Raw genomic sequence first — 26230 nt, forward strand, 5'->3', positions numbered from 1 at the left:
CCTAGATTTATCTAACAATCAGGCGCTCAGCAAAAGCTTACAGATATGAACGTTCAAAGATCTAAATCAGAAAACAGGACTTCAGTTCCTCCTTGTATAAAAACACATGAGAATGAATATCTGACCAGAAAACATCATATCAACCAAACATTAACATTTAATACCAGCAGAAACTCAAAACAGGTAACAATCATTAAATATCATCAATACTAACAATTAAAAAAATAATAATCTTAGCAACATTTATCCAGAGCAGCATTAGCGTTATGCTAACCACAGCATCAAATAAACCCCTGCAGCTTTCATAACTGATCATCAGCAATAACTAATGATCAGAGCTGACAAACAAAGCATACAACACAAAAAGAACAGCTAAACATAATAAAACAGAAGCTGTAGCTTACTGGCCAACTGTTCTCCACATTCTCCACATTGTCATTGTGGAGAATTTGGTCTAAGTCCTCCCCTTACGAGCCTTTATCAACTTTATCACCATGGCGACCCAAAGGTTTCCAGGGAAATTCCAATTAAGTGATGCTGACTGGCCAAATGTTTATTGTTTTTCCTTAGCAACCACACACGATTGGCTGTTTAGCTTAGAAGAAAACTGACAAGAATCTGTTGGGGAAAATTCACTGCTGAATTATAGTCAACTGATGGAAATGTTCTGTAAGTAATTTAGATCATATTCAGGCACACACTATTAAGGAAAACAGGCTAATATAATATTTTAATAATGTTTATAAGTCATTTTTAGATTTTTTTCCCCTCTCCACATTAGGGGGGACAGCCGCCACTTGTGAAAATGTAAAATGTAAATAATGACACTTTTGTATTATTTTTATCAACTTTAAAAAGGACTGATTAGTGTCAGACCAGCACAACTCACAAATCACAAACAGAACATCTGTGACAACATGAAGCAAATTAATAAAAAAATATTTAAACCCATAAATCTTGCCCTAATCTAAGAACAAATGGTTAAAAACAGTGTCCTACTTTTAACTAGACTGATCAACGTTTTTGTGCCAACCAAAAATCATACAGTAAAATAGGGCTCAACAATATGTGGTAAATATGTTGTAATTGCAATATCAGTGGATGCAAAAATAAAATTGCAAATATTTAGGATGTAATAATTATTCAATATTATATTTCAAGTGTCCTGAATTCACATTTTGCATCCTAGTGTAATATTTAGCCTATTGGACGGAGCTTCACTCAGTAGATGCTTATATCTGACAGACTGGAGCTCAAGATGCTACAGGTCCAATGCTGGGCTTTAACGTTGTAAGAAATATCATCATTTCTACCTTGACAAATAATATCGCCTTCACATCTTGCAGCTCTATACAAAAACTATTTTCCTGCAGTCTTCCTCACCCCCACAGCACTCGAAGTTTTCTTCCTCTCCTGCACCCCCAACGGCGAAGCAGGAACGTCTCCTTTTGAAGTGCTGAGCTCGAGCCGGCGAGCTCCATCCCACTCTTCTCTGTGGTCACTTTCTACGCTCAGGGCCTGATTACGCTTAGAGTATGACACTGCTGGTGGTACCGACGGACCCACTGAAAGAAACATGCACACATTTTGTTTTTAGCATGATCCATATAAAAGTGCTTCGACATCTAATATTTTGAGGGGATAAAAAAATCAACAGCAGACAAGGACAAGGTCTTGACCATAACAGCATTAAGCAAAGCCACTCAAAGCCAGGATTTACACTAGATTACAGTTTACAGGCATGGTACAAGACAACAACATGTCAATTTTTTTAAACATGTACAGCCAAGGTGAAAGCAAGCATGAAGCAGAGCTGGTGCCCCTTCATGCTTTGAGGTTCTTTTCCAAAAACAGCTGCGGAAAAGCAGCCTGCCACAAGATGGCGCCACAAACAATGGCTCCACATGACATAGGAGGAAACAGTCTGGCAGAGAGGTATTCAAGCTGAGTCACTGATTTAAGCATCGAGTACACCGATTAGAAAATGCTTACAACCAATCTGTTGAGATTTCTGTCTTTTTATTATCTGAGATTGATATTTAAATCTTAAGAAATTATTGCACTTTGAAATCTTGAGTGAGTTACTATGCCCTCTTCTGTCCATCTCAAAGTTGCACATTCTGACACTTCATCACGCCATCAGTGACTCAGGGTAACACAACACACAACCTCCTACACAACACGCAGTCCGCAGCACTCTCAGAGCCGGGATGTAAGAGGTTACTTTACTTGGCTTCTCTACGACACCACCACCACCACCACCACCACCATCATCATCCCCACCATGATCACTGTAGCGGCGCTGCTTCTGATTGGCCGATATGCTGCGCGTGACCTTGGGATGGGCAGGGGAAATGCTGGCGCTGTTGTTAATGTCGCTGGTCGGCCGCTGACGCTGGCCCAGGATACTGTTGGTCAGCGGCTCGTTGCCCTCAAACTGCAACATGGCAGAAGAGCAGTGAGGGTTTTTGGTCATATTAGAGGATCTGTACAATGTTGGGAAGCAGAGTAGGTCCAACGAGCTTCACCTCTGGAGCTTTTCGGCCTAGCAGCAGGTATGTAGCCATGACGTCGTCGTACTTCTGGTTTTGTAGTGAGTCTGTGATCTCTTCTTTAGGGAAACCCATGGTCACCATGAGCTCTGATTGGATGGAGAGGAGAAAAGTGGTCTGAGTCTGAACTGAGGAAAAAAACATAAAAAATGGTATCCACATACAGCGGAACACACCTATTCTGGACGAATCGTTGAAATCAGACTCTGGCTCGATGTAGGGTTTGAGCTCTTCATCATCGTGACCCACATTCATCCAGTGGTCTTTCATGATTTGCTAATAAGGAAACGAGAACAACATAACTTCTCAACTGCAATTTGACTCACTAATGATTATTTCAGTTAATACTGACGTGCTGCAATTTACACATGCTAAAATTGCAAACAAATGAGAATGTTTTTACTGAACTCCAGCACGGTTCTGATGTGTCTCTGCACTTGATTCAATCTTACCACAAAATAAAGGCTTTCCTTCACCGTTTCCCATGGACACAAGTTGCTCTAAATTTTAAATCTAAGAATAATACCAGAAATATTTCTTTAAAACATTACTTTTAAGCTAGATATTTCCATGTGTCCACTTTCCTCATTTAAGAAAACACTGCATAGTTCCAGGTCTTAACCTGATAAAAGAAATGTAAAGAAAATTGCCGATAAAATTAGCAAAAAGACCAAAACCTCTAGAAACTTTTGAGAAGCGCTGATGAAGTGGAGCAAAGACATGGAGGGTGATAACTTGCACAGATCTCTACATTTGACAGGCTATAAATTTAGGGACAAAAGTATTTCCAAATATTAATCAAAAACCTCTCTGTAAATCATTAAGTTTTATGCCTGATTACATGCCATATACAGAAAGTACAGAAGGTAAAGAAGCAGATAGTATGTAAACACATGCAAATACCTCTAAACTGCCTCGTTTGACGGGGTTGAGCACAAGGAGTTTCTTCAGCAGGTTTTCACAGTCTGTGGACATGTAAAAAGGAATGCGGTACTTTCCTCGTAGAACCCGCTCCCGAAGTTCCTGCACCCAATGTAAAAAGAGATTTTTAATACAGGTTATAATACTGTAGCTCTGGTTTTAAGATATTTAAAACCAGAGCTTGATATTGGCTCATGCTCATGGTTTTAAAGTTGAATCAACTGTTCGACAGAGAAATGAACCTAGAAGAAATATTTCAAGCCATTGATCTGGTACAGTACAGTATTAGTTCTACTTTGCACAGCTGCTCTGTACAGTTGAGGGGGAGAAAAAGAATCAGTTTTAGATTACATGTAATCAAAACAACAATTTCCAATTTAAAAAATATAAAAACGAACCACTCAACTCGGCTATGAAGACACTTTAAAATTAATTATTGAAGCTAATATTGCAAAACGTTTTGCATTTTTAAAGCTTGGTGATTCTTCTTTACAGCTGCTGCTCCCATTACCTTTTGCTCTCCAATCAAGTTCAAACTCAAAGTGGCTGTGAAAACATTTAAGTTTAAACTGCATTGCAACATTTAAAAGAATTGACTAAACTAATTGTAGAAAAAAAACAAAAAACAAAAATGAGTGAGGTAGGATGCTTTTGACTACTTTCTTTGAGCAAAGTTTAATTTGGAGTTACTATCTGCAACACAAATTAAAAATCTAAGATACTAAAGAGCTCAAATTTGAACATTTTCTTAATAAAACCTATAGAGCATTTATAGAATCAATTGCATATTAAATTAGGAAAATAAAAGTAAAAGTATGAAAATACCTCAAGTTACTGGTCATGGGTAATATTTTTTTTCTCTTTTTAAATCAGTGTGAAATTGAAAATGAATGTCCTCTTCATTTTATTTGTGACCTTAGCAAACATTTTTTTAATTAGCTTCTATTCCTTTTTAACCATTTTCACATAATCTAATCCCAATTTGACTAATCATGGTAAAAATCTAAATAGAGGGAAGCTGAATTCAAATTAACAACCAGAGTGTACCCTGGTACTAGCTATGTTTTTCCTTGTATCCATATTTTTTTAGTTGTTAAGCTTTAAAGCAAGAAAACTTTCTAGAGAGGATTTCCACCCCTCTGTCTGTGGGACTATGAAATGCTTTCCAGAAAAAAAAGGCCCACCTTTAGGTTCTGTCCGTCAAAAGGCAGTGATCCGCTGACCAGTGTGTAGAGGATAACACCAAGACTCCAGACGTCCACTTCAGGACCATCATATTTTTTTCCCTGAAAGAGTTCAGGAGCTGCATACGGTGGAGAGCCACAGAAAGTGTCCAGTTTGCTGCCCACAGTGAACTCGTTGCTGAAGCCAAAGTCTGCTATCTTGATGTTCATATCAGCATCCAGCAATAAATTCTCAGCCTGATGGAAGGACAGAAGATAGCAATGTAAAAAATACACTGATTTCTGAAGCTTTTATCAGGATGAACTGCTAAAATATGAGAACAAGACAAGAGAATTTAAATATGTCATAACTTGAGATTCTCACCTTTAGATCCCTGTGTACTATTCTTCTCTGATGGCAATACTGCACTGCAGACACAATCTGAAACACAAAAATGCACCACATTTCACTGCATTAAATACCAGACCAGAAAAGAAACTTGAATGAAATGAAAGGAAGCAAAAACAAATTTGTAAAAATCCAACTGGTAATAAGGAAAAGCTACATTTCACCTCCTCCATCACCTTTTTATTGTCCCAATTCTCTGTTTTCAGTTCATGCAGAGAGACAGACTGTTTCTGCCATGTGGAGGGAGCTCAGTATTGTTATTCTTAAAAAGCATTAAAAGGCACTACTGTGTAGGAGGTCATTAGTAATTTTCTTCATAATTTGTCAACTACTGCCAATTCTGTTTGTCAAAAATTCATTTTTAATAATTATGATTTTTATTTTATTTTATCATATAATTAAAGCCCAATCTAGAATATTGCAAAGGTCAAAATATTCATACATGCCTCCAAAAAAAAAGAGGATGGCATTAATCATTTTAAGAAAATATTTTATTGAACAAATATATTATATGTAAATCATTTCAATAGTTTCCCCAAATTACTGATTTACAATAAGGCCATCATTTTATTTTACTTTTGAAAGGAAAGGAGAAGTATGTCAACAACAGCCACAAATTTAAGAGTTTCTGAGCTAAAAGACGTCTTTTGACAAATCTACATTTATGCTGTTATTTGAGGAGGCCAGGAAGATTCATATTCTAGAATGTCAAAAACATCAATCAAACATAAATCATCCCATTCCCTGACAAACATCACCCAGCTGTGAACACCTGTAAACATGTGAAGACTTTAAACCTTTAGGCTTTTGATCTGGTGCACAGATATTCCCTTCAGTCCTTTTATCAAGACACTGTTGCCGTAAATTACAACAAATAAAACAGAAATCCTTTTTTTTTTCAGTATAGGTAGCCATATCAAAAGCAACGATGACAATGTAAAAACTGATGTAATATTGATGCACATTAGGCACCACTAGGGGTCAGCAGAGACTACAGGGATGCAGGCTTTCTCAGAAGAAGCTGTGTGTGCTCCACCTTCCCTCTGCAGTCAGTGACAAAGCGGGATTTTGGTCTATGCAGTCTTTCTCCAGAAAACAATAAAGTAATGAGGCCTGAAGTGCTGCAACACTGGTGACTCACCTGCCTAAACTTGGCCCTGGCCTCCTTCTCCTTCATCCTGCCATGAGCCACCAGGTAGTCAAATACCTCTCCTGTAACAAGAACAAACACAAGGGGTATACATTTGTAAGAACCTCCTAGACTTTCAGGGACTTAAAATCATGCATGTAAAGTAAATAAATAATATAGTTAATGAACATGAATTGAGGCCTAACTCACCTCCACTGGCATACTCCATCACCAAATAAAGTGTCTTTTCTGTTTCAATCACCTCAAACAATTTTACTGCAGAAAAAAGGAAAGCATTAAGTAAAAAATAAGGAGTTAAATGAAGTTCATAGTTGGACTTTACAAAGGGAACCTGTCGTTTTAAGAGACAAAACAGATCTGTATTACAAAAAGACACTGAACAGGTAGCATGTAGCTTCTTTTTTTTTTTTTTTTGTATTTCAAGGTATTTGAGGTTTCTGCAAGTTTTAGTTAAATGTACAGGTAAAAGCCAGTAAATTAGAATATTTTGAAAAACTTGATTTATTTCAGTAATTGCATTCAAAAGGTGTAACTTGTACATCATATTTATTCATTGCACACAGACTGATGCATTCAAATGTTTATTTCATTTAATTTTGATGATTTGAAGTGGCAACAAATGAAAATCCAAAATTCCGTGCGTCACAAAATTAGAATATTGTGTAAGGGTTAAATTTTGAAGACACCTGGTGCCACAAACTAATCAGCTGATTAACTCAAAACACCTGCAAAGGGCTTTAAATGGTCTCTCAGTCCAGTTCTGAAGCCTACACAAACATGGGAAAGACTTCAGATTTGACAGCTGTCCAAAAGGCGACCATCGACACATTGCACAAGGAGGGAAAGACACAAAAGGTTATTGCTGAAGAGGCTGGCTGTTCTCAGAGCTATGTGTCCAAACACATTAATAGAGAGGCAAAGGGAAGGAAAAACTGTGGTCAGAAAAAGTGTACAAGCGATAGGGATCACCGCGCCCTAGTCAAGATTGTGAAAAAAAACCCATTCAAAAATGTGGGGGAGATTCACAAGGAGTGGACAGCTGCTGGAGTCAGTGCTTCAAGATCCACCACCAAGAGACGCTTGAAAGACATGGGTTTCAACTGCCGCATACCTCGTGTCAAGCCACTGTTGACCAAGAAACAGCGCGAAAAGCGTCTCACCTGGGTCATGTTTTCTGACGAAAGCAAATTTTGCATTTCCTTTGGAAATCGAGGTCCCAGAGTCTGGAGGAAGACAGGAGAGGCACAGGATCCACATTGCCTGAAGTCTAGTGTAAAGTTTCCACCATCAGTGATGGTTTGGGGTGCCATGTCATCTGCTGGTGTCGGTCCACTCTGTTTCCTGAGTTCCAGGGTCAACGCAGCCGTCTACCAGCAAGTTTTAGAGCACTTCATGCTTCCTGCTGCTGACCTGCTCTATGGAGATGGAGATTTCAGGTTCCAACAGGACTTGGCGCCTGCACACAGCGCAAAATCTACCCGTGCCTGGTTTACGGACCATGGTATTTCTGTTCTAAATTGGCCAGCCAACTCCCCTGACCTTAGCCCCATAGAAAATCTGTGGGGTATTGTGAAAAGGAAGATGCAGAATGCCAGACCCAAAAACGCAGAAGAGTTGAAGGCCACTATCAGAGCAACCTGGGCTCTCATAACACCTGAGCAGTGCCAGAAACTCATCGACTCCATGCCACGCCGCATTAATGCAGTAATTGAGGCAAAAGGAGCTCCAACCAAGTATTGAGTATTGTACATGCTCATATTTTTCATTTTCATACTTTTCAGTTGGCCAACATTTCTAAATAATCCCTTTTTTGTATTAGCCTTAAGTAATATTCTAATTTTGTGACACACGGAATTTTGGATTTTCATTTGTTGCCACTTCAAATCATCAAAATTAAATGAAATAAACATTTGAATGCATCAGTCTGTGTGCAATGAATAAATATGATGTACAAGTTACACCTTTTGAATGCAATTACTGAAATAAATCAAGTTTTTCAAAATATTCTAATTTACTGGCTTTTACCTGTATGACTACAGGACCTTTTAATCTTTGAAAAGATTTAAGTTTAAGGCACTTGCATAAATTACAAAAAATATAACTGTTAATAATAATAACAAGAACACAATGTTCTCATTTTGTCTCAATCTTAACAAAACTATAAAAAGTAATATTAAGCAGCAAAATTAATTCTTGCAGGAAGAATAAATGTCCAGTAGTTAAAGTAAAGGCTCAATTTCAACTAAACAACGTTGCAAATGCATTTCTCAAAGAAATTGTTAGAGCATCTAATTAATTTAAGAAAATAATTTAATAAAGAAGCAATTTCAGAAAGATACTACAGGAAATCTGGACGTATTTAAGGTCCAACAATTCACATGATTATATTCAGACCAAAGACTAAGACCCTGAACAAACCCTGATTAGAGAGTGAACACATAATAACAATCTGGGAATTAAAATCACAAATGGGTTAGATCTAATTAGTTCATTTATTTCTTCAGTGAGTTGCAGAGGTTAAGCTAGTTCAACAGTCTTGCTTCTGCCGGTTAACAGATTCATCAGACTGATTCATCAGCATGTTCACTCACCTATATTAGGATGATTCAGTAGCTTCATTATTCTGACTTCCCTGAAAAGCTGTGGAGACACAGAGGAACAACATTAGTCCATCCAGAACAACATCAGATGTCTTCATTGGCAATAAAACCTGCTGCATATTAATGGAACTACAAGTTGTTTTGAAAAATTTTAAAGTGTCTTAAATGTGGTCACACTGGCAGAGGACATGAGGATCACAGCTCTACTATGCTGTGAAAAGCAATATGACTGATGCCATGATGTATTAAACCCTGCCCAGTACAGACAAGGTGCAGAATTACAACTCCACTGACAGGCTGCAGGGGAATGAGGCGACCATGTGGCCAGGACTGCAGCCATTCACACACTGCCAGCATCTGCGGAGCAGCAGCGCAGACATGCCGCTGCGTAACAGCTGTAAAACCTTACAGGCTTTGAGTTTGAGATTCCAGAGCGGTTATATTCAGTCTCTTTTAAATCACACACGTGGCTTTTCTTGTATTTTCTCAGAGCAGCCCGTGCTTTCAGGCGAGTAAATAATCAGTTGGATCTTCTGTTGGAAAAACTGCATCTCTTTGTGTGACTGTTTTATGTCGGCTGAGCTCCTGCAGCCACGCAGAGGTGCTGTTGAATCATTTACATTCTGTTATTTCCAACTTGACGTTTGCTCAAGTGTCGGATTTCAGTAGCGACTAGATAGGGATTTGCACCTAAAGAAGAGTTCGGCCACCTGAGACAACAAAGATTTTGGTCTTTGCTGACTTGGCCAAAATGTTTTTTAAAAATCCCATCTGACTGAGTTTTTTCATATTATATGGAGGAAATCACATTAATCTTTGCTTTGTGAAGCTATTAATCTCTGACTTGTATGAGGTGGAGTTATATTTGTAAAAAGCAATGAATGCTAGTAACGTTCTTAATGACAATTTGGGTATTATGTAATGTCCAAGGTAGTGTGTGTTTCTAGGTCATCAAAAAGAGCTATTATACCAGTGTGAGCAGGCCCAGCTCTGCAGAACTTCCAGCCACAGTCTCACTTATTACAAAACAAAAAAAAACATCTGTTGCACTAAATCTTTCTCCTGTTCTCTGCCTCTACTTGCTTCTTTGTGACACCTTTAACCTCATGGATTCAAAATATTGCACAAGAAGCTGCAGCAGAGAGATTAAAGGTTCATATATTGTTCTGATAGCCCAACAACCAAGTATTGGCTGTTTTTGTTCAAAGTCTGTTGTGGAGTATTCGTCAATGTCACAGATCTAATATAAACTATGACACAAGACTGCATATTCTTCATCATTACAAAAAACATCCTTTCAGTAGATATGGGGGCTAGGATTTATTTAATCCTGAACTGATATTGTTTATATATTTTTATTAGCATTCTACCTTATACATTGCAGCTTAATCCCTTTAAATACCACAAATCACCTGTTTCTACCATATAGGATCTTTGAAGGATTTATGTTGTGCTTTATTCTTAGTATATTTTATACCAATGGTTCTTGTAGTGGACAGAAATGTTTCAAATATCAATCTCAAAACAGTTGTTTAGTCTTCTTCATGCTGTTTTTCAACTGCCACTTTTGTAAAACAGCCTTTTCTACTTGAACTTGGCATTGCCAGGACAAATACTTGCATAAAACAAGTGTAGTTAAGCAAGATGTTATTTTCACACATAAGCTATCAGCATGAACAACAAGAAAAAGCTATTCTTCAGAAGCTGGCTCGATTTTGACTCAGTTTCTCAAACAGTTCAGAGCCGACACAGTCAAATATTAAAAACTATGTGCTGATTTCCATTAAGCATTAATCATAAGCATTAATCACCTCTTTCACTTATTATAAATCATCAAACCTTAATTATTTCATTGTTGTCATGTTATTACAAATCATGATTCGTACACTTCAGAATCATTCAGTGATTACTTACATACAGTCATTTTACCTATTGTATTCATCCATGTTCAACTTAATCATTATCAAAACACTCAATTATTATAAATCAAAACACAAGATTGCTTTATTTCCTTCAGGCATTCATGCACCTTTTTCTGTGTGTACCTGGATAGATCTCAAACCTCATACCAGTTTTCTTGACACCCCCTCCTTGAGATCGGACGGTGCATCGCAGAAAACACAAAGTCCGAAGTCAAAAGAGGTCAAGTCCATCACCGCAATCAGCAGTCAAGATGTCCTGTTCGTAGCAGGCAACCGGAGATGATGATGGTGTCCAGGTATCCACAACCTCATACTCCGTCAGATTGGACGGCGGAGAAATCCAGCACTCGGCGTCCAACTGTGGAGGAAGTGGAGATCCTGCTGATCCAGGAGGGCTAATGTCCTCCAGGGAAAATTGCAGAAGCGAAGACAGATCCATCTCAGAGTCTGGCAGTGTCGGTGGGTTGTCACAGAATCCCTCCAACTCAGTCAGCAGATCCTGAAAATCCATATCGGTTGAAGGCGGATCCGGTGAAGGAGATGACACGAAGAGGGTGTCTTCTGTCTGGCACGCTTGGTGAGATGAACTGAGAATCTCAGTTTGGGTACCTTTTCTGTGAGTCGCACTGCTGGTTTGGCATCCGACATCGATAAACATATCCGGCGACACGGGACACGCTGGTGGAAGGTACTCGCCCACTGCCACAACTCGTCCATCGAGAAGGTGTAGAGTTGGCAGGCATTGTCGAGTAAGCTGGTGCTCCCATAATTTCTGGATCACGGGCAGCAGGAGTCCCGTGTGCATTGGAGATGTTATAAGGTCGTCGTCTTCTTGGCCAAAGGCAGAGGTCCACACTATTTTGTGCACCCGTTCCAGGGATCGAGATGTGGAGGCCGCTATGTAAGGCAAATCTCCTTGCCCTGTGGCGCAGAGAATTGCCGTTACATCGGTGATACGGCTGCTCACGCAACGGTGACACCAGCGGGAGGACGATGCAACCCATATGAATCCATAGGACTCTGCGGCGATCCCACATCCCACACAGCGGGTTGGTGCCTGAGAAGAAACAGCAACCTAGGTAACTTCACGATTAGGGGTTTCGGATTAACAATAACACAACAAATATGCAAAAGCGAAAGCGGAGAGTGTAGCTGGTTTAAGCTCGTGTGCCTGCTTGGGCTGCCAGCCAGGGAGAATTAATCACAGGAACCGGAATGTCATGATCTGGAGCTGGTTCGCCCCTATCATAGACATGAGCGGAATCATGGAATATTGCAGCATAGGTCATCATCCATACAACGATGGCTAGGTCTGAGGTTTCCTGAAGCCAGTAGAGGACCACCAAGATCCCCCAAACCGTTGCCCAAAGAGCCAGAACCATCCACTTTTGTAGCCATATGCGCCTGCTCCGACCTTTGATGGATAAGGCTTGGCGCGCTAAGTAGACGAGGATAGATACTGCGAAGAGCCCTTCTAGAATAGCTGTGAGGATCTTAAGTGGGGCGGTTCGAGTGGCTTGACGACCCCCAAAGACCAACTCCAGTATCAGGGCTGTGGTGTCGGTGACGAGCCATAGGCAGACCACAACGCCCCTGCGCCAGTTGATGCGGGTACGGCCCATCAGGTAACAAGCGAAGAGGGATGAAGCTAATCCCCATTTCTGGAGGATGATGGGTCGTAGGATAAGCTTGACATATCCTTGTAGCGCAACGAAGATCCTCATAGGATGTCCCCTGGGCCAGGAACCAGTGTGGCAGTAGAGTACCCAGGCCAGGGTAACCCCTAAGTGCTCAAGGGTACTCACTTGAATTGGAGCAAAAAGTGAGTTGGGGTTCGATGTGTTGGTTGAAGAGTTAGATGCCATGATGTCCGATGGTGGTTCTTTTGGTTCCGATGTTGTCGGCAGCTGCAGCGAGGATTGAATGGCTCGCAGGCACACGGCAGCTGTCTTTTATGCAGAAGCAGGCTCCTCCTTCGGGGGGAGGGGCTGGTACTCCCTCTTTTTGCAACGACAAAGTGCTTTCAGCCACACCTCCAGGACGATTTTGCCAACGATTAAAGCCACGGCCACGCCCAGTAGGCCCAAGATGTATGGCCACAGCAGGCTCAGAGCATCTAGCAGCCACTGTCCGACGATGTGGAGGCCTCCCTCTACAATGTTAGCAACGCCTTCCACGACGTCGGTAAGGGTGGTCACGATAGCTGATCCCAACGTCTCGAACCAGTAACAATCATGTTGGTCAGACCCTTTTCCACATTTTTCCCAAATTTCCTTGGAGATTTCGCAGGTGAGATTGGAATACAAAAGGTTAGGCCCGACCCAATCAAACCCTGGGTCTGTGTGCCCATCACACAGATTCTTGCGGAAAGCATGTCCTTCGGCGATGGCCACCAGGGGATTTGGGATGAACGGAACAGGGAGACCCAGAATGCTCTTGCGCTTCTGGAGATGGTATCCCAGAATTGCGTCGGTGCAGGTCCGTCCGCTCACTATGGCCCTCCGCCAAGTACCATTGATTTTGCGCCAAGTAACTTCAGAAGAGTGAGTGTCATACTCGTTGGCATAATGTTGTTTGCAGTAGCTTTCCCAACCTCGGACCTCGTGGCAGGGTCTTCTGGCCAAACTGATGACACATTCAAGGACTTGTCGTGTGTTGTTTTTACAAGTCATGCGCCAGGGTCTCGGGTTGACGTAGTTTTCAGGTCTCCAAAAAATTCCAGGCCAAATCGCGCGGTCCTTAGAATAAACTGTGGCGAGGTACTGGTACTTGATCCAATAATTGGTGGACTCACTAAGACATGGTATAACCCAGGCTTGAAGTTCTTCCTGTTGGAGTCCCCACCATTCCCATTCGCAATCTCGATAATAATCCTCATAGCAGGCTTGTAGAGCCCATTTAGCGGTAGGAAGGGTTTCGGGATCAGGGCAGTGATACTTCCATACGGAAAATAAAGTATGGCTTTCTTGTAAGAGGTCACATCGTGGTGAAGATAGGGTGTTCCTCCAATAAGTATCGTTGAGGCTGTCAAAAATCCTCTTGGCGACACACTTATCAATCTTTGCAAAATCACCCTTAGGAGCATGAAGAAGATCTTCAGGAGTTGGAAGGCGTTGGGTACGCAAGTTGGCAATGTGTAGCTCCTCTAATCCAGCAGGAGAGCGAACCGCCCCCTCTGGGAAGTCTCCCACAAAGAACGTTTGGTCCGTTGCTATATATGTCCATGGGAATGTGTTATTCAGCCAGACTTCAATTTCTGTACGTACTGTGCGTACAGAATGCCATAAATCCGTCCAGTATTCTTCTACAGCTGTTACAATGTAATTTTGGCCCCTGCATTTGACGAACTTATTCCAGAGGCAGGCATTCAACCACCTAAAGTGGTGCGTATAACAATGTTGTTGGTCAGCTTGGTACATAAACCGTGTCGGACCTTGTCGAATCAGGAAAGCCGTAATATTAGCCAAACTATTGTTGGGGGGCGGCCTCGTGACCCAGTCACGAAAGTCGTTTCGGGAGGTTCTGTTGATCCGCGCTCGCTCTGTGATGTTGGCATCTTCTCTGCAATTTAGGTGATAGTCTCCCCAAAACTCCCCTCGTGGGAGCCAGGTTCGACAGCCTGAGGACCTGTGCGGGGCCGGGTATATAACTTCGGTATCCCAGTATCCCTGTTCAGGTAAAAGTAGTAGCGACCGACAGGCCATATTGCAATGCCATTGTGGAAAGCCTCGATCCGGATGAATCCAATTGCATCTCACGGTCCGTCGCTCCTGGCGCTGTAGAACCCGTATCCAGCAGAGCGCTCCGGTGTCGAGGAAGTCATAGGCGTAGATCTCCCAGGTCCGATTCAAGAGGTCGTCTAGGGAGGAGTCGTTCAATTTGTAGGCTCGGCGTTCCACATACTTTTTGCCGTTGTCTTTGGCGAATAATGCGGTTCGATTCTGGGCAGAAGTTTCGTTGTCCCATGGCATAAAAATAGCCGTGGTGCTTGTATTCCAGCAGTTGAAGGTGGCATACTTGGAATGTCCATAAGTGACCTTTGTATGCGTAAGGTACCACGGTCCAACTCCGATGAAGTAGAAGATCGTAGCGAGAACAGCAGCAGCAAATAGCAGAGCAAGAAGCGTCAGCAGCCCTTTCAGGCAAAGGGATTTTCCTGTTATCGTAGTCGTTTTCCGTAGCAAAGGTTCGTTAGAGGTGTCCGAGTCGTCGTCAGTGTCGTTAGAGCTGTCCGAATCCGATGTTGAGTCCAGCCAACCCTGGTCTGTAGGCTTGCGCCTCATGCCGATGGCATCCATCCTGGCCAGATTAGTGATTCTCTGGGATCCGGTGCATCAGGCGTTGTACAAATTTTTCTTAAAGCCTTGATGCAGCCTTGGTGAGCAGGGTTCTTCGCAACCCGTCTGGTGGCTCTTCTCTGTTGCAAGGCTGTAAATATAGGAGAGGGGTAGGGTAAGTCGGGCTCCAACCCTCTCCACACCCACTTCCAGTGGAACACCCTCCAATAGTGCGGCCGAGGAAACGGGCCTTGGGCGGTGCCGTTTTTCAACGCCTGGTCATACCAAGATTCGTGATTGTACCCTATTGGGGCGGGTACTGAGATGTAGGTGTACAAAGGTTGCCCAAGCAAAGTTAGTCTGGTGCGGTACCCCCAGGTTGACGGGGTGAAAATCCTCTGATGAGGTGGATTGGGGTAGACCCTGTCTATTTCCAATTTCAATGGAAGCCTGGTGTTATTAAATATATAACATTCTGGATTCATTTCCCTCTTTACTATGGTTTTTGCCATACTTGGTGATGTGGTCCAAATAATCATGTCATTAAGTGAAATTTCACAATACAGTCCTTGCAGTGGTTCAAGGTAATGGGGACCCCACCTTATCCGTAGTTCGATCCCCTGTACCCTGTGATACACTGTATTAAAAGTCCATGGCAGAGATCTTGGGCTCATAGGTGAAATTGATGCATAATGGACCGTGTTATTGGACCCTCGTCCTTGCCAAGCAGGCGGTGCGGTGGGGATGAATAAATGTGGCTTCGTTGGAGGGGGTGACGTGTACTCTTCACTTTCCCCCACCTGTTTGGTGTTCTGAAAATCAGTGGGTCGAAGATATATGAGGTACTTGAGAAAATATGCTTCGGTGAGCGGATTGGAAGGAGTGAAATCTTCTCTTGGCATATCCAGGAGAATAGAGGTAGTAGGGAGTCTCAGGAACGGACCTTTATCTGATAGTCCCGACGAGACTCCAGCTCCTACTTTGAACATTTTAGTTACAAAAACCTTTGTACCTGTCCGTCTTGTGGGTTTTGATTGACGTTGGGACTTGACGACTCGTTTTCCCCCTTCCGGTTTATCCGTTAGTCTTGGTTCTTCTTCCTCCATGGAAATGCTGAAGCGAGCTTCTGCCAGGCGTGGGTCTTGGGTTTCTTCTTAGGAGGCTCCGGTTCGGTGTAGGACACGGTGGCGTAATTCTGCTCGTCTGGCACCACTTTGATGGCTGCTCCGACGGAGTAGATTCCTTTAAAGGGGACGGTGATCATGCGCACTGACAGCTGAATCTGGCAGGAGGTGCTAGGATCGGAGGGCGTACCCGCTCTGTGGGCCACTCCTCCCGGGTGTTGCAATACTCCATCCCGAAACTGGGACTCCGCTGTTATCCAGTACAGGCAAGACTTTTCCTTAGGTCTTACCGCATTGCTGCCCCACCCGTCCACCTCAGTGGTGTAGTAATACATATCTGAGCAGCGTACTCCATCTTCCCTTGGCACGTCCGGTAAATCCACCACAGGAATTGTGCAGTCATTGATGACTTCCAAAATCAGATGTGACCATGTGGTCAGCTCCCAGGGGCCTGTCCAACCCCCATTAATGGCTTGGTCTCTGGCATCATCTGGGAGTGCACTTAGCCCCTCAGCTGATGGTTGGTACGCGTGAGGACGATGTACCCGGAAGATCACAGGGGAGTGGCTGGTGTTCAATGGTGGAAATGACAGGGATGTTCCGGCAGCTTCATACGGCCAGGCAGCATGAACAGAATCCCACAGGACATCATGGGGCCCTTCTTCCCTCCTCCACACCCATGGATCCGCTTCTTCTGGGGTGTTTGGGGGAGCTGAAGGTCCTGGTAATATTATTGGTATGGGGCTCCCGTGATTTGGTTGTACTTGTCCATATGTTCTGTAATATCGCAGCGAGCTGTAAAACCTCGTCACCTGCCATCCCTCAGCCTGACCTGTCAAAGTCAGTTCTCCTCTCCCCAGCTGGTCTTCGCAAGTAGAACAGTGGTGGAGATCGTCCCCATCCCAGACGCAATAACAGCTTTTTGGTTCTTCATTCTGCCAGCTCCATTGGGTCTCCAACTGAAGTCGGGGCAGGTAACCTACCCGGCAGTTCCCACAGATGGTGTTGTTCAAAACCGTAACCGGAGAGACGCGGAGATGTTGTAGTATCTCTGCGGTGGCTCCTTGTTGCCTGGGTTTCTCACGGCCCGGTCCCTCCCAGGTGATGGGGAGCGGGTTGTTTACTAAACAAACCGGACAGCGACTTTTAGCTCTTGCCCATATCAGCATCTCTCGCTCCTCCGACAGGACTCCCTTTTTAGCCCAATCCAATTTCTTCAGGGCTCGTCCTGCCCAAATCCCTGAAGGTGTTCTTCTAATTATAACCACCCCTTTCACGGTGGCCAGTCCGATATAGGGTGGAATGGTACATGATTCACTGGCCATTTCACCGGCTTCTGTTTCACTTTAGTCAGGAACTGGCTTGAGCTGCTCAACTCCTTGAATCCCTTTTCTTTTCAGCAATACTGTGTTCCTATCCAGTACTTGCTTGACGATGTCAGTGGTCTCAAACTTGGGTTTTACTGCTGCATTTACAGGTTGCTCTCTTGCTTTGACCCACACGCGCTGTCCCTCTCGGAATGGCACTCTGGGCGTCGGCTTCTCCTTTTTGTCGCTGGAGCTCCGCCCCACTTCCTTCGTGGTGAACGGCCGTTGGTTGAGCTCCATTGCAGGGGCGGGCCTCTCGGCTCTGCTTCTGTCGTTCAGGGCCTGCCCTATTTCCACCGCCTGTGTGCTCCAATTGTTGGTGTTAGCATTTTTAGCTATCCAGCTTTTCACTAACCCTATGGCTCGTTCTACCACTCCGTTAGCTTGTGGGGTATAGGGTGGAGAGTAAACTCGCATTACTCCAAACTTTTGGCACCATTGGTCAACCTGTGAATTACGGAAATGAGTCCCATTATCCGTGCGCAGCTCTTTCGGGATTCCCAGGGCACTGCATACTTGTTCCAGCATGCCGACAACACTGTTGCCGTTTGCTTTCCTGGCTGCTTTTGTAGTTACAAACCCCGACATAGAATCCACCAGCACTAAGAGGTACTTCTCACCTCTTCTTCCTGTTATCCCCATGGGGCCTGCAACATCCATGCAGACTGAACCCCAGGGGACCGTGCTTTTGATGGATAACCCCTCCATCCGCTGCCCTCGGCGACCTGCGTTGTATTGTCCACATACTTCACAGTCCCTTAGCACGCGTTGGACTTGTTTCACCGGGATCCATAGATCCTGCTCCTCCAGCTCCTTACGGGTAGGTCGTACGCCTGCATGTCCAAGGGCCTCATGCACGCTCCGCACGACCTCAACCACGTACTCCTCTGGGACCTCCCGTCCTCTGGGAGTGCTGTCCCACTTCTCGGTACCGACAAAGACGATCTTTCTTTGCTGGACATAACAGTCCACTTCATCATTCCCACGCCAATGAGCTCCCTCATGCGTGTGTGCTTTTTGATGCTCAACATCTATTTCCAGTTGTAGTTTTAGCTCAGCAATCTTTTTCCACAAGTCTCTGTGTGCCACTGGCTTGCCCTTCGCTGTCTCGAAACCATTTTCTTCCCAAATGGCCAAGTCTTCTCTAAGGGCTTGAGCGCAGTAGTAACTGTCGGTTACTAACCTGGCATTCTTGATTTTCCTTTTCACCAGCTCCAGCAATCCTTCCAGTACGGCCGTTACTTCTCCGGCTTGAGCACTACCGGGAGCTTTTCCTTTCTGACGGCATTTTTCCTTGCCGTCTTGCTTCAGAATAAATCCCCAGTATGCCGACTGGTCGGACCCCTTTCTGGATCCATCGGTGTAGATTGTCCATTCCGGTTGTTTTGGCTTCTCAGATGTCTCTGGCGGTTTCTTCTTACTGGTGGGTTGTGCTGGCCCAATCTCAATCTCCGGGTCCAGCAGGATGTCTTCCCATCTTCCCCACCGTGTGTTAGTTGCTTTAGTACTTTCCACGGTACCTTTTCTTAGATACTTATGAACTTGGCTCTGTGTGATGACTTTAACTGGTTGTCCTTGTGCTAGATCCTTCAGCACACCCCAGTAACGAGCTAACACCGCTAGCTCTTTCTCTTCCTGCGGATATTTCCTCTCAACAGAAGTCAGGGTGTAACTCCACAGGGTAACCAAGCCTCCATTTTCATTACTTACTTTGATCATGGCATCGTCATTCTCACAGCTGATCTCTGCTACCAGTCGTTCTGACAAACTTCTTGGCTCCAGTCTCACAGCTGCTTGAATGGCTTTTCTCAAGTCTTCCAGGTTCTGTTGATTCGCTGCTGTCCAAACCCAGGGTCTTTTTCCATCCTTCTCGTCCTCCTCACTCTTTCTCAGGCATTTGTACAAAGGCTTGGCATACTTCTGATAATTGGGTACGTGGTCCCGGACGTAGTTGCATAGTCCTAATATTTTCTGTAAGTCATTCTCTGACTGAGGTGGTTGAATGTTCGTCAGCTTTTCTCTGTACCCGTCTGAGAGTCCCAAGTCCGACGTGACTTGGAAACCCAGATAATTCACTTGGAACTGTCCAAATTGACATTTCTTGAGGTTTAGCTTCAAGCCTGCCTTGGTGAGGTTTTCTACCACTTTTTGTAGTCTTTGTAGGTGTTCTTCTTCTGTGTCATCAGCAATAAAGACATCATCAATGTACACAGTTGCACCTACGTCCCCCAGTACTTCCATCACTGCTGACTGGAACACGTTTGGGGAGTTCTTGTATCCCTGGGGTAACCTTTGCCACACATAGCTCTTGCCTTTGTGGGTGAATGCAGTTTTACCTTGCGATTGTCTGGCGAGGCGTAGAGAGAAAAATCCATTGGCTAGGTCGATGCATGACTTGAACTTCTTGACTCGAAGAGTTTTCAGCGCTCCTTGGGGATTGATTAGACTGGCTCGGTTTGCTATTGTTCTCCGATTCAGGGCCTTGAAGTTGATGACTGGTCTCCAACCCCCTCCAGCCGATTCAGGTTTCTTCACCGCCTGGATGGGGCTGTTGGTGATCGGGTTGAGCTCCTCTCTGATGATTTCCATGGCGCTCAGCTCCTTCACTATCTTGTCCATCTCCTCGACTGCTCCCGGATTCAGCGGGTACTGCCGAACAGGTGGATGAACCCCACCTTCGATGTGATGAACAAACTTTGGACCCAAATCCCCACAATCGTTCTTGAACCGTGCCACTTGCGCTGTAACGATGATCTCACGCAGCTTCTCTTTCCCAGCCGGGGAGAAGTCACTCTCTGCGAGCTTCTGTTCTGTCACCGTTGGTATGTCAATCGGTTTGTACCAGTCCTGCTGCCCGGATCCGGTTTGGGTCGGGCCGACTTTCACCAACCTTGCTTTCAAGCTCGTCAGCCTTCGCTCTAGTCGGCGATGTGTGCCTTTCTTTTTACTGAGTTCATCTAAGTCTTTTACTGTGAGTAGATTGTAAGGACCTTTCACCCACACTACTCCTTTCCATGTCCCGTATGGCATTTCTTCTATTTTTCCATTAGCAAACTGAACCTTCAGGTGTCCTGCTGTTTCTAGGTCTTTGCGGGTCATAGACACCTCTGCTCCGGTGTCCACTAGGTAGGGTACTCCCTCCACTTTGGCGTAGATTTCGTCCCCTTCCCAGTAGGCATTTTCTAAAATGACCCGCGACCTGGACGCCATTACTTTGGTGACCCTCCGGCCCCGGCTTTACGGGACTCACGGAGGGCCGTCCTTTGTTCTGGGCTCAATTTCCTATATTCCTCATCCGTCAGGAACTGACCTTTCCCTGGCTGATTTTGTGAAGCCGGCGGGTTGGTCGGTCTTCCTTTTGGTGCTGGTGGTTTCTGCTGGAACGGCCGGTTTTGGAAATTGGATGGTGGTGCTCCCTGTTGAAACGGCCGGCCCTGGAAGTTGGATGGCTGTGTGCCCTGCGGGAACGGCCTGTTCTGGAAGTTGGATGGCTGTCTGATGTTGACCCTTCCAGGTGGCTTGGCTGGTTGGCTAGCCTCCTTCTTCCTTTTGTCCTCGTAGTACTGCTGCTCCAGGTCGAATCCCTGCACTGCCACATCCATCTGGGCCACGGTTGTGCTTCTCACTGGTAGTTTCACAAACGCAATCTCTCCTCTTCGTCCCTTTGTCACCTCACGCAGTACCTTCACATACCTCGCGGGAGAAACGGTTTGCTTTAGTGTGTGCCAAAGCGGTTCCAACCGGCTTCCTTTGTCCAGCCGTCCTCTAGCCCTCTTCACCTGGGACTCTTCGTCGTCCATGTCCTCCAACACTAATCTCTCATAGTTGCTCTGTGCTGACTCTGTTCCAACCATCGGGTCCGCCGTCACGCTGGTCAGCCACAACTTTTTGGCCCCTTCGTGGTTGGTGGTAGATAGCACAGTTGGCCAGACATCTTTCAAATACTCCTCATTATTTTCGTCTGCGTTTTTACTACGAATCACCAGCCTTAGATTCTTTAGTTCTGCGTATGCATCTTGTCCGGTAGTAGTGGCCGGTGGCTGGGCTGACACTCCTTGTGGTCCCCGCGGGATCTGTGGTCCTGGCTCTGAAGACGTCGCCTGCGGCTCTTCTTCATCAGCCGACACCTCGTCCAGCTTCTGTCGAGTCTCCCTGGAGTACTTGTAGGCCGCTTTCTTCAGTCGTCGCAGCATCACATCATACATAATTCCCATGTATGCGTTCCTGAAGTTGGTGGTCAGGGAATAGTGTGCTGTCAGGGTAGAGCAGGATGGTGTCATCAGGATGTTAGCCCACTCCCCGACTGTCGCTTCTACCTCGAGCAGCACCTTGTCTCCCAGCCTGCTGGCCCATCCTGCTGGAATCTGGTACTCTGTCTGACCGACCTCTGGTACATACGTACGCCGTCCGTCTTTAGCCTGTACGGGGCCCCAGGTCACGTCTCTCGCCAGTCTCTCAGAAGAACCCTCGATGTCAAAGGTTTCTATTTCTTTCTTCTTTCCTCGGTGCTGTCCTGTTCGGAGTGTCTTATGCCCTGTCGGTGGTTGCTTTGGGTCGGAGAAGATGCTGCCGGGATCACTCTCTTCTTCTTCTTCTGAATGTTCGATCTCCTGTTGCTCTTCTCCTTCCTCCGAGTCGCTGATGTCCTCATACTGTTGTTGTCGAAGAGGTTCCCTCCTGGGGGAGTTCAGCGGTTGAATCTTGGCTGGTTTCATCGGTCCTACTTCTCTCTGGACCGTCGGCTGCTCATTCTTGACTCTGTCCGTGTTGGGTTGCCTCAGTTCACTGCTGCTTCCCTCGAATGAGAATTCTTTGACATATCTTGCGGCCTGGGACTCTGGCCCGACTGGTGCTTCCCTTAACTTTATCCTGAGTGGCTCCATAACCTTGGCCGTGCCGGTCTGGGTGGTGTTTGAAACTCCACTCTGGGGTATTTTTAAGGGATATTTCTTGATCTCCTTTGCTGGGTGGCTGATGCGGCATTGTTCCTCCATTTCAGTTGCCATTCGTACACCTTGCTCTGTACGGAGTCGATGCATACGGGGGTCAACCACCACCACCACCTCTTTGAACACAAAGAAATGACTGTTGGTCTTGGCTATGTTCACCACTCCGTTCTCTGTGACCGCCCTGGCGGTGTCCCCTGGCAAATCTGCCGATCTTAGTCCCTGCACGCTCACCATCACCCTTCTCATGCTTTCGTTGCTGGCGGTCACCAGGCCCCTTTCGAGTCCATGCCACATCTTCTTCCGATATTCCTCCAGACTCTCTCCTTTCTTGTAAACATCAATTGGGACCAGGATTACGGCACCATAAGGAAGACTGTAGCCCTTCATCATCACTACGTCTCCCCTAGTTTTTTCACTACAGGAAGCCTCCAACACCTTTGAATCTTTTTGGTAGTATTTCCCAGCTTGGTTTTTAAGGCTGCGTCGAAACTTTCGATTGTGGATCTTGTATTTATCATTGGTGAACACAATCAGCCCGTCACCTTCAAGGTCCCATATTCCTCCAATAAACTGGTAAATCATGAGCCCGGATTGCAGCCTTAAGCTGATGGTCTCTGATGGTATTTTGGCCAACTCTCGGGTGCTCCTCCAAACATCCGACTTCTGGGTCTTCTTTTTAGGGCGGCCGGGGTCCCATAGCTCCTCATCCGATTCCTCCCCGTCCTCGTCGGAGCTGCTGCCCGCTAGAGTCTCCGTAGGTGGCAGCAGCTGCCTCCTTTCCGTGCTGTGGACTCGGGGATGAAACCCGAACTCCTGACCCCGTCGAGGGGACCAATCCCTGGCCGCTTGCTCCAACTGTTCCTCAGCGAAGGCGTCGATGAGCGATCCCTCGTGATTTTCCTCTTCTGACTGCTCAGAGGGGATCTCGTCGTTCCTCGATGCTCCCGGTCGAGCTGGGATATCGTCATCGCCTTCCGTCAGGTCTATCAGGTCCTGCTGATCTTGCTTCGGCTGGTTAGTCGGTGTTGTGGCTCTGCTGGGCAGTTGAGAGGGGGCCTCAGCCACCTCCGATTCCGCTTTGTCTGGGGCCTGCTCTTTTCCTCGGGTCTCTTTGAAGGCCGAAAGTCTCTGCAGAACCTCGGTATATTCTTTGTATTTGCGCACCCCACTGGTGAGAGGGTTCACCAGGATCCCTTCGATGCCTGCTGCCAATGTAGCTGTCTTCACTAGGCTGTCATATTTCTCGGAGGGGCTGTAGACCATCCGCAGCTCACCAATCGTCCATCCTTCAAGGAGTTCAGCGAACCATTCCAGCCATTCTCTGATCTCCGATTTCTTGGTTATCTTTACCGGGCATTTAACGACTCCCAGTCGGTGACCATGTTTAAGCTGTGTGCAAAAGTATATCCGAGTCTGCACCAGGTACTTCATTAAGTTCCGTGCCATGTCCTCTTTGATGGTGTAGTGAGATTCAAAGAAAACCCTCCTAATTACCTCAATCCAGGAATCCAATCCATCACCGAGTAATATCAACGATACAGGCAATTGTGATAATGTGGATTGGGAAAGATGGGATTGATGACTCTCTCCATCCCGGCTGATGTTGCTTGCCTCTTGTCCCTTTGCTGGCTCTTGCAGGGGATCCAGTTCCCCCCTTTCTTCGTCATCCATAGTTGTCTTTGTCTTCGAGTTGCCTATCCCCCAAAGCCTCTCTTTGCGCTCTTGAGTAGGGATGGGTCCAGGCTGTGTTGGCTACTGGCTTCACTGTCTGGATACTATCCCTTATCCTCAGTAGAAGCTTTCCCTCACCTGCATGCTATACAGTTACTGCAAGGGTTGTGACTGACGGCCTTATCAGTCACCGTTAACTCTATTCCCTCAGAGTTAACCATCCAAGTGAGCTATTCAGAATCACACTTCTGTTTTTACTGACTTGGTTTATTAGGGCCCGCCTACTTGGCTCCGCCCCACGTTGGGCGCCATGTCCGTTATCCTGCAATAGCTAGCCCCGCCCACTTCATCACAACCCTCCGGGGCTGACTACTGACCAGTTCTCTGTCTAACAGGTCCGGAAAATCTCTAAGACCTGGGTATTACCCTAAAAGAGATCTATAAGAGATAATCTATTTAAACTGGTGTCGAAAGCGATTCGTCTAGCTCTAACTACCTCCAATCCAGAAGTTACGACCCTTTTCAGTTAAGAAACAGTCAGCTGAGTAGCCCTCACAGCTGCGTAATTCCAATAACCACTCCTGTTAACGGTAGCTCGCTTTCTAAAATATAACTTGCTCTTGGAACCGGCTAGATTAAATTTAGTGACTTGGATGTAAGTCCCTGGGTCATTATTTTACTCTCGCCAAAGGAAATTATGAAGCCTCCTTACCACTAGAACCATGTACCTTAGTTTTACCTTTATCAAAAGAACTGAAAAGTGATTAAATGACTCAATTAATTCCAATGTCCACCAACCTCATTAGAATTTTAGAGTAAGAATTTATTAAGCAAGCTTAAGCAGGGATATGTGACATACAAATCAATAATCAATTGTATATAAGTCAAGAGCAGTATAATAAGATCAACATGTACAATCATACCCTCCTGTCTCTTTCCCTAACCTATGTCGCAGATTCTGAGATAGCTTTTTTAGGAAGCGAGTTCAACTCATACCCAGTTGGTGGTGGATCTTTGGCAACAGGAACGTCCGAAAACCTTGGTCTGAGTCTTTATCCTTTGTGTGAAAAAATCCTCTTTAGAATGGAAGCAAAGTAGAGAGGGTTCAATTGCTTTTGAAAACCCAACTCTTTTATCCCTCCGGGACCTTTGTCCTTTCTCCAAGTCTGTTGCAATGTTTGGGTTGAGGTAAGACCGACGATCGAATCAGGAACCCGGGTTGGACGATTGGAACTTGTCTCCCTTTGGTGGCACGAAGCTTCAGCTTTCCCCGTGGCTCCAGGGTGTGGTCTGCTGTTGTTTCCACGACCTGCTTCTTCTGTTAGCTCTACTTCGGTGCCGCAGACAAAGAACAAGAACTTCTCCTTTTCCGTCTGCTTATATACAGTTCTCTGCCATATATGTGTATGGGGAGTGTTAGTTTACGTGGTTTCGGCCCCTCCTGTCTGCTGGCTGGGATGGAAAGTACCGTCCTTTCCTCAGCGTGTTGTTCTTAGCCAACCATACCGCCCCACCCATCCTGTGCGTCTGGCCATCTGTTCAGAACTGCTTGCGACAGCAGGAACTCACAAGTTCCCCTTCTCCTTTTTCCCCTTTTCCTTTTAACATTAAAAACTATGTGCTTTTCTCTGATTAACTTTCAAACACAGTCAAATATTAAAAACTATGTGCTGATTTCCATTAAGCATTAATCATAAGCATTAATCACCTCTTTCACTTATTATAAATCATCAAACCTTAATTATTTCATTGTTGTCATGTTATTACAAATCATGATTCGTACACTTCAGAATCATTCAGTGATTACTTACATACAGTCATTTTACCTATTGTATTCATCCATGTTCAACTTAATCATTATCAAAACACTCAATTATTATAAATCAAAACACAAGATTGCTTTATTTCCTTCAGGCATTCATGCACCTTTTTCTGTGTGTACCTGGATAGATCTCAAACCTCATACCAGTTTTCTTGACTGTGACCTTTGTTGGACATAACAGTCCACTTCATCATTCCCACGCCAATGAGCTCCCTCATGCGTGTGTGCTCTTTGATGCTCAACTTCTATCTCCAACTGCATTTTTAGCTCAGCAATCTTTTTCCACAAATCTTTGTGTGCCAC

At 45.0% G+C, this 26230-nt stretch overlaps 1 protein-coding gene across 5 annotated transcripts in view; it reads right to left on the bottom strand.

The window, feature by feature from the left end:
- The window catches only part of mark1 (MAP/microtubule affinity-regulating kinase 1), a 56995-nt gene that overhangs the window by 5176 nt on the left and 25589 nt on the right, over positions 1–26230 (bottom strand). For 3 of the 5 annotated variants that reach the window (XM_028006530.1, XM_028006529.1, XM_028006531.1), the window contains exons 4-13: positions 8787–8835; positions 6385–6450; positions 6187–6257; positions 5022–5078; positions 4658–4894; positions 3456–3575; positions 2729–2828; positions 2529–2641; positions 2230–2437; positions 1384–1565 (exon numbers count right to left, since the gene is read on the bottom strand). In XM_028006530.1, the coding sequence (XP_027862331.1) occupies positions 1384–1565; positions 2230–2437; positions 2529–2641; positions 2729–2828; positions 3456–3575; positions 4658–4894; positions 5022–5078; positions 6187–6257; positions 6385–6450; positions 8787–8835 (1203 nt within the window). The remainder of the gene's footprint in view (positions 1–1383; positions 1566–2229; positions 2438–2528; positions 2642–2728; positions 2829–3455; positions 3576–4657; positions 4895–5021; positions 5079–6186; positions 6258–6384; positions 6451–8786; positions 8836–26230) is intronic. The other 2 variants (XM_028006532.1, XM_028006533.1) reach the window with 1 other exon arrangement.

This window comes from Xiphophorus couchianus, chromosome 22 (genome assembly GCF_001444195.1).
Source record: "Xiphophorus couchianus chromosome 22, X_couchianus-1.0, whole genome shotgun sequence".
Taxonomy (NCBI): Eukaryota; Metazoa; Chordata; class Actinopteri; order Cyprinodontiformes; family Poeciliidae; genus Xiphophorus; species Xiphophorus couchianus.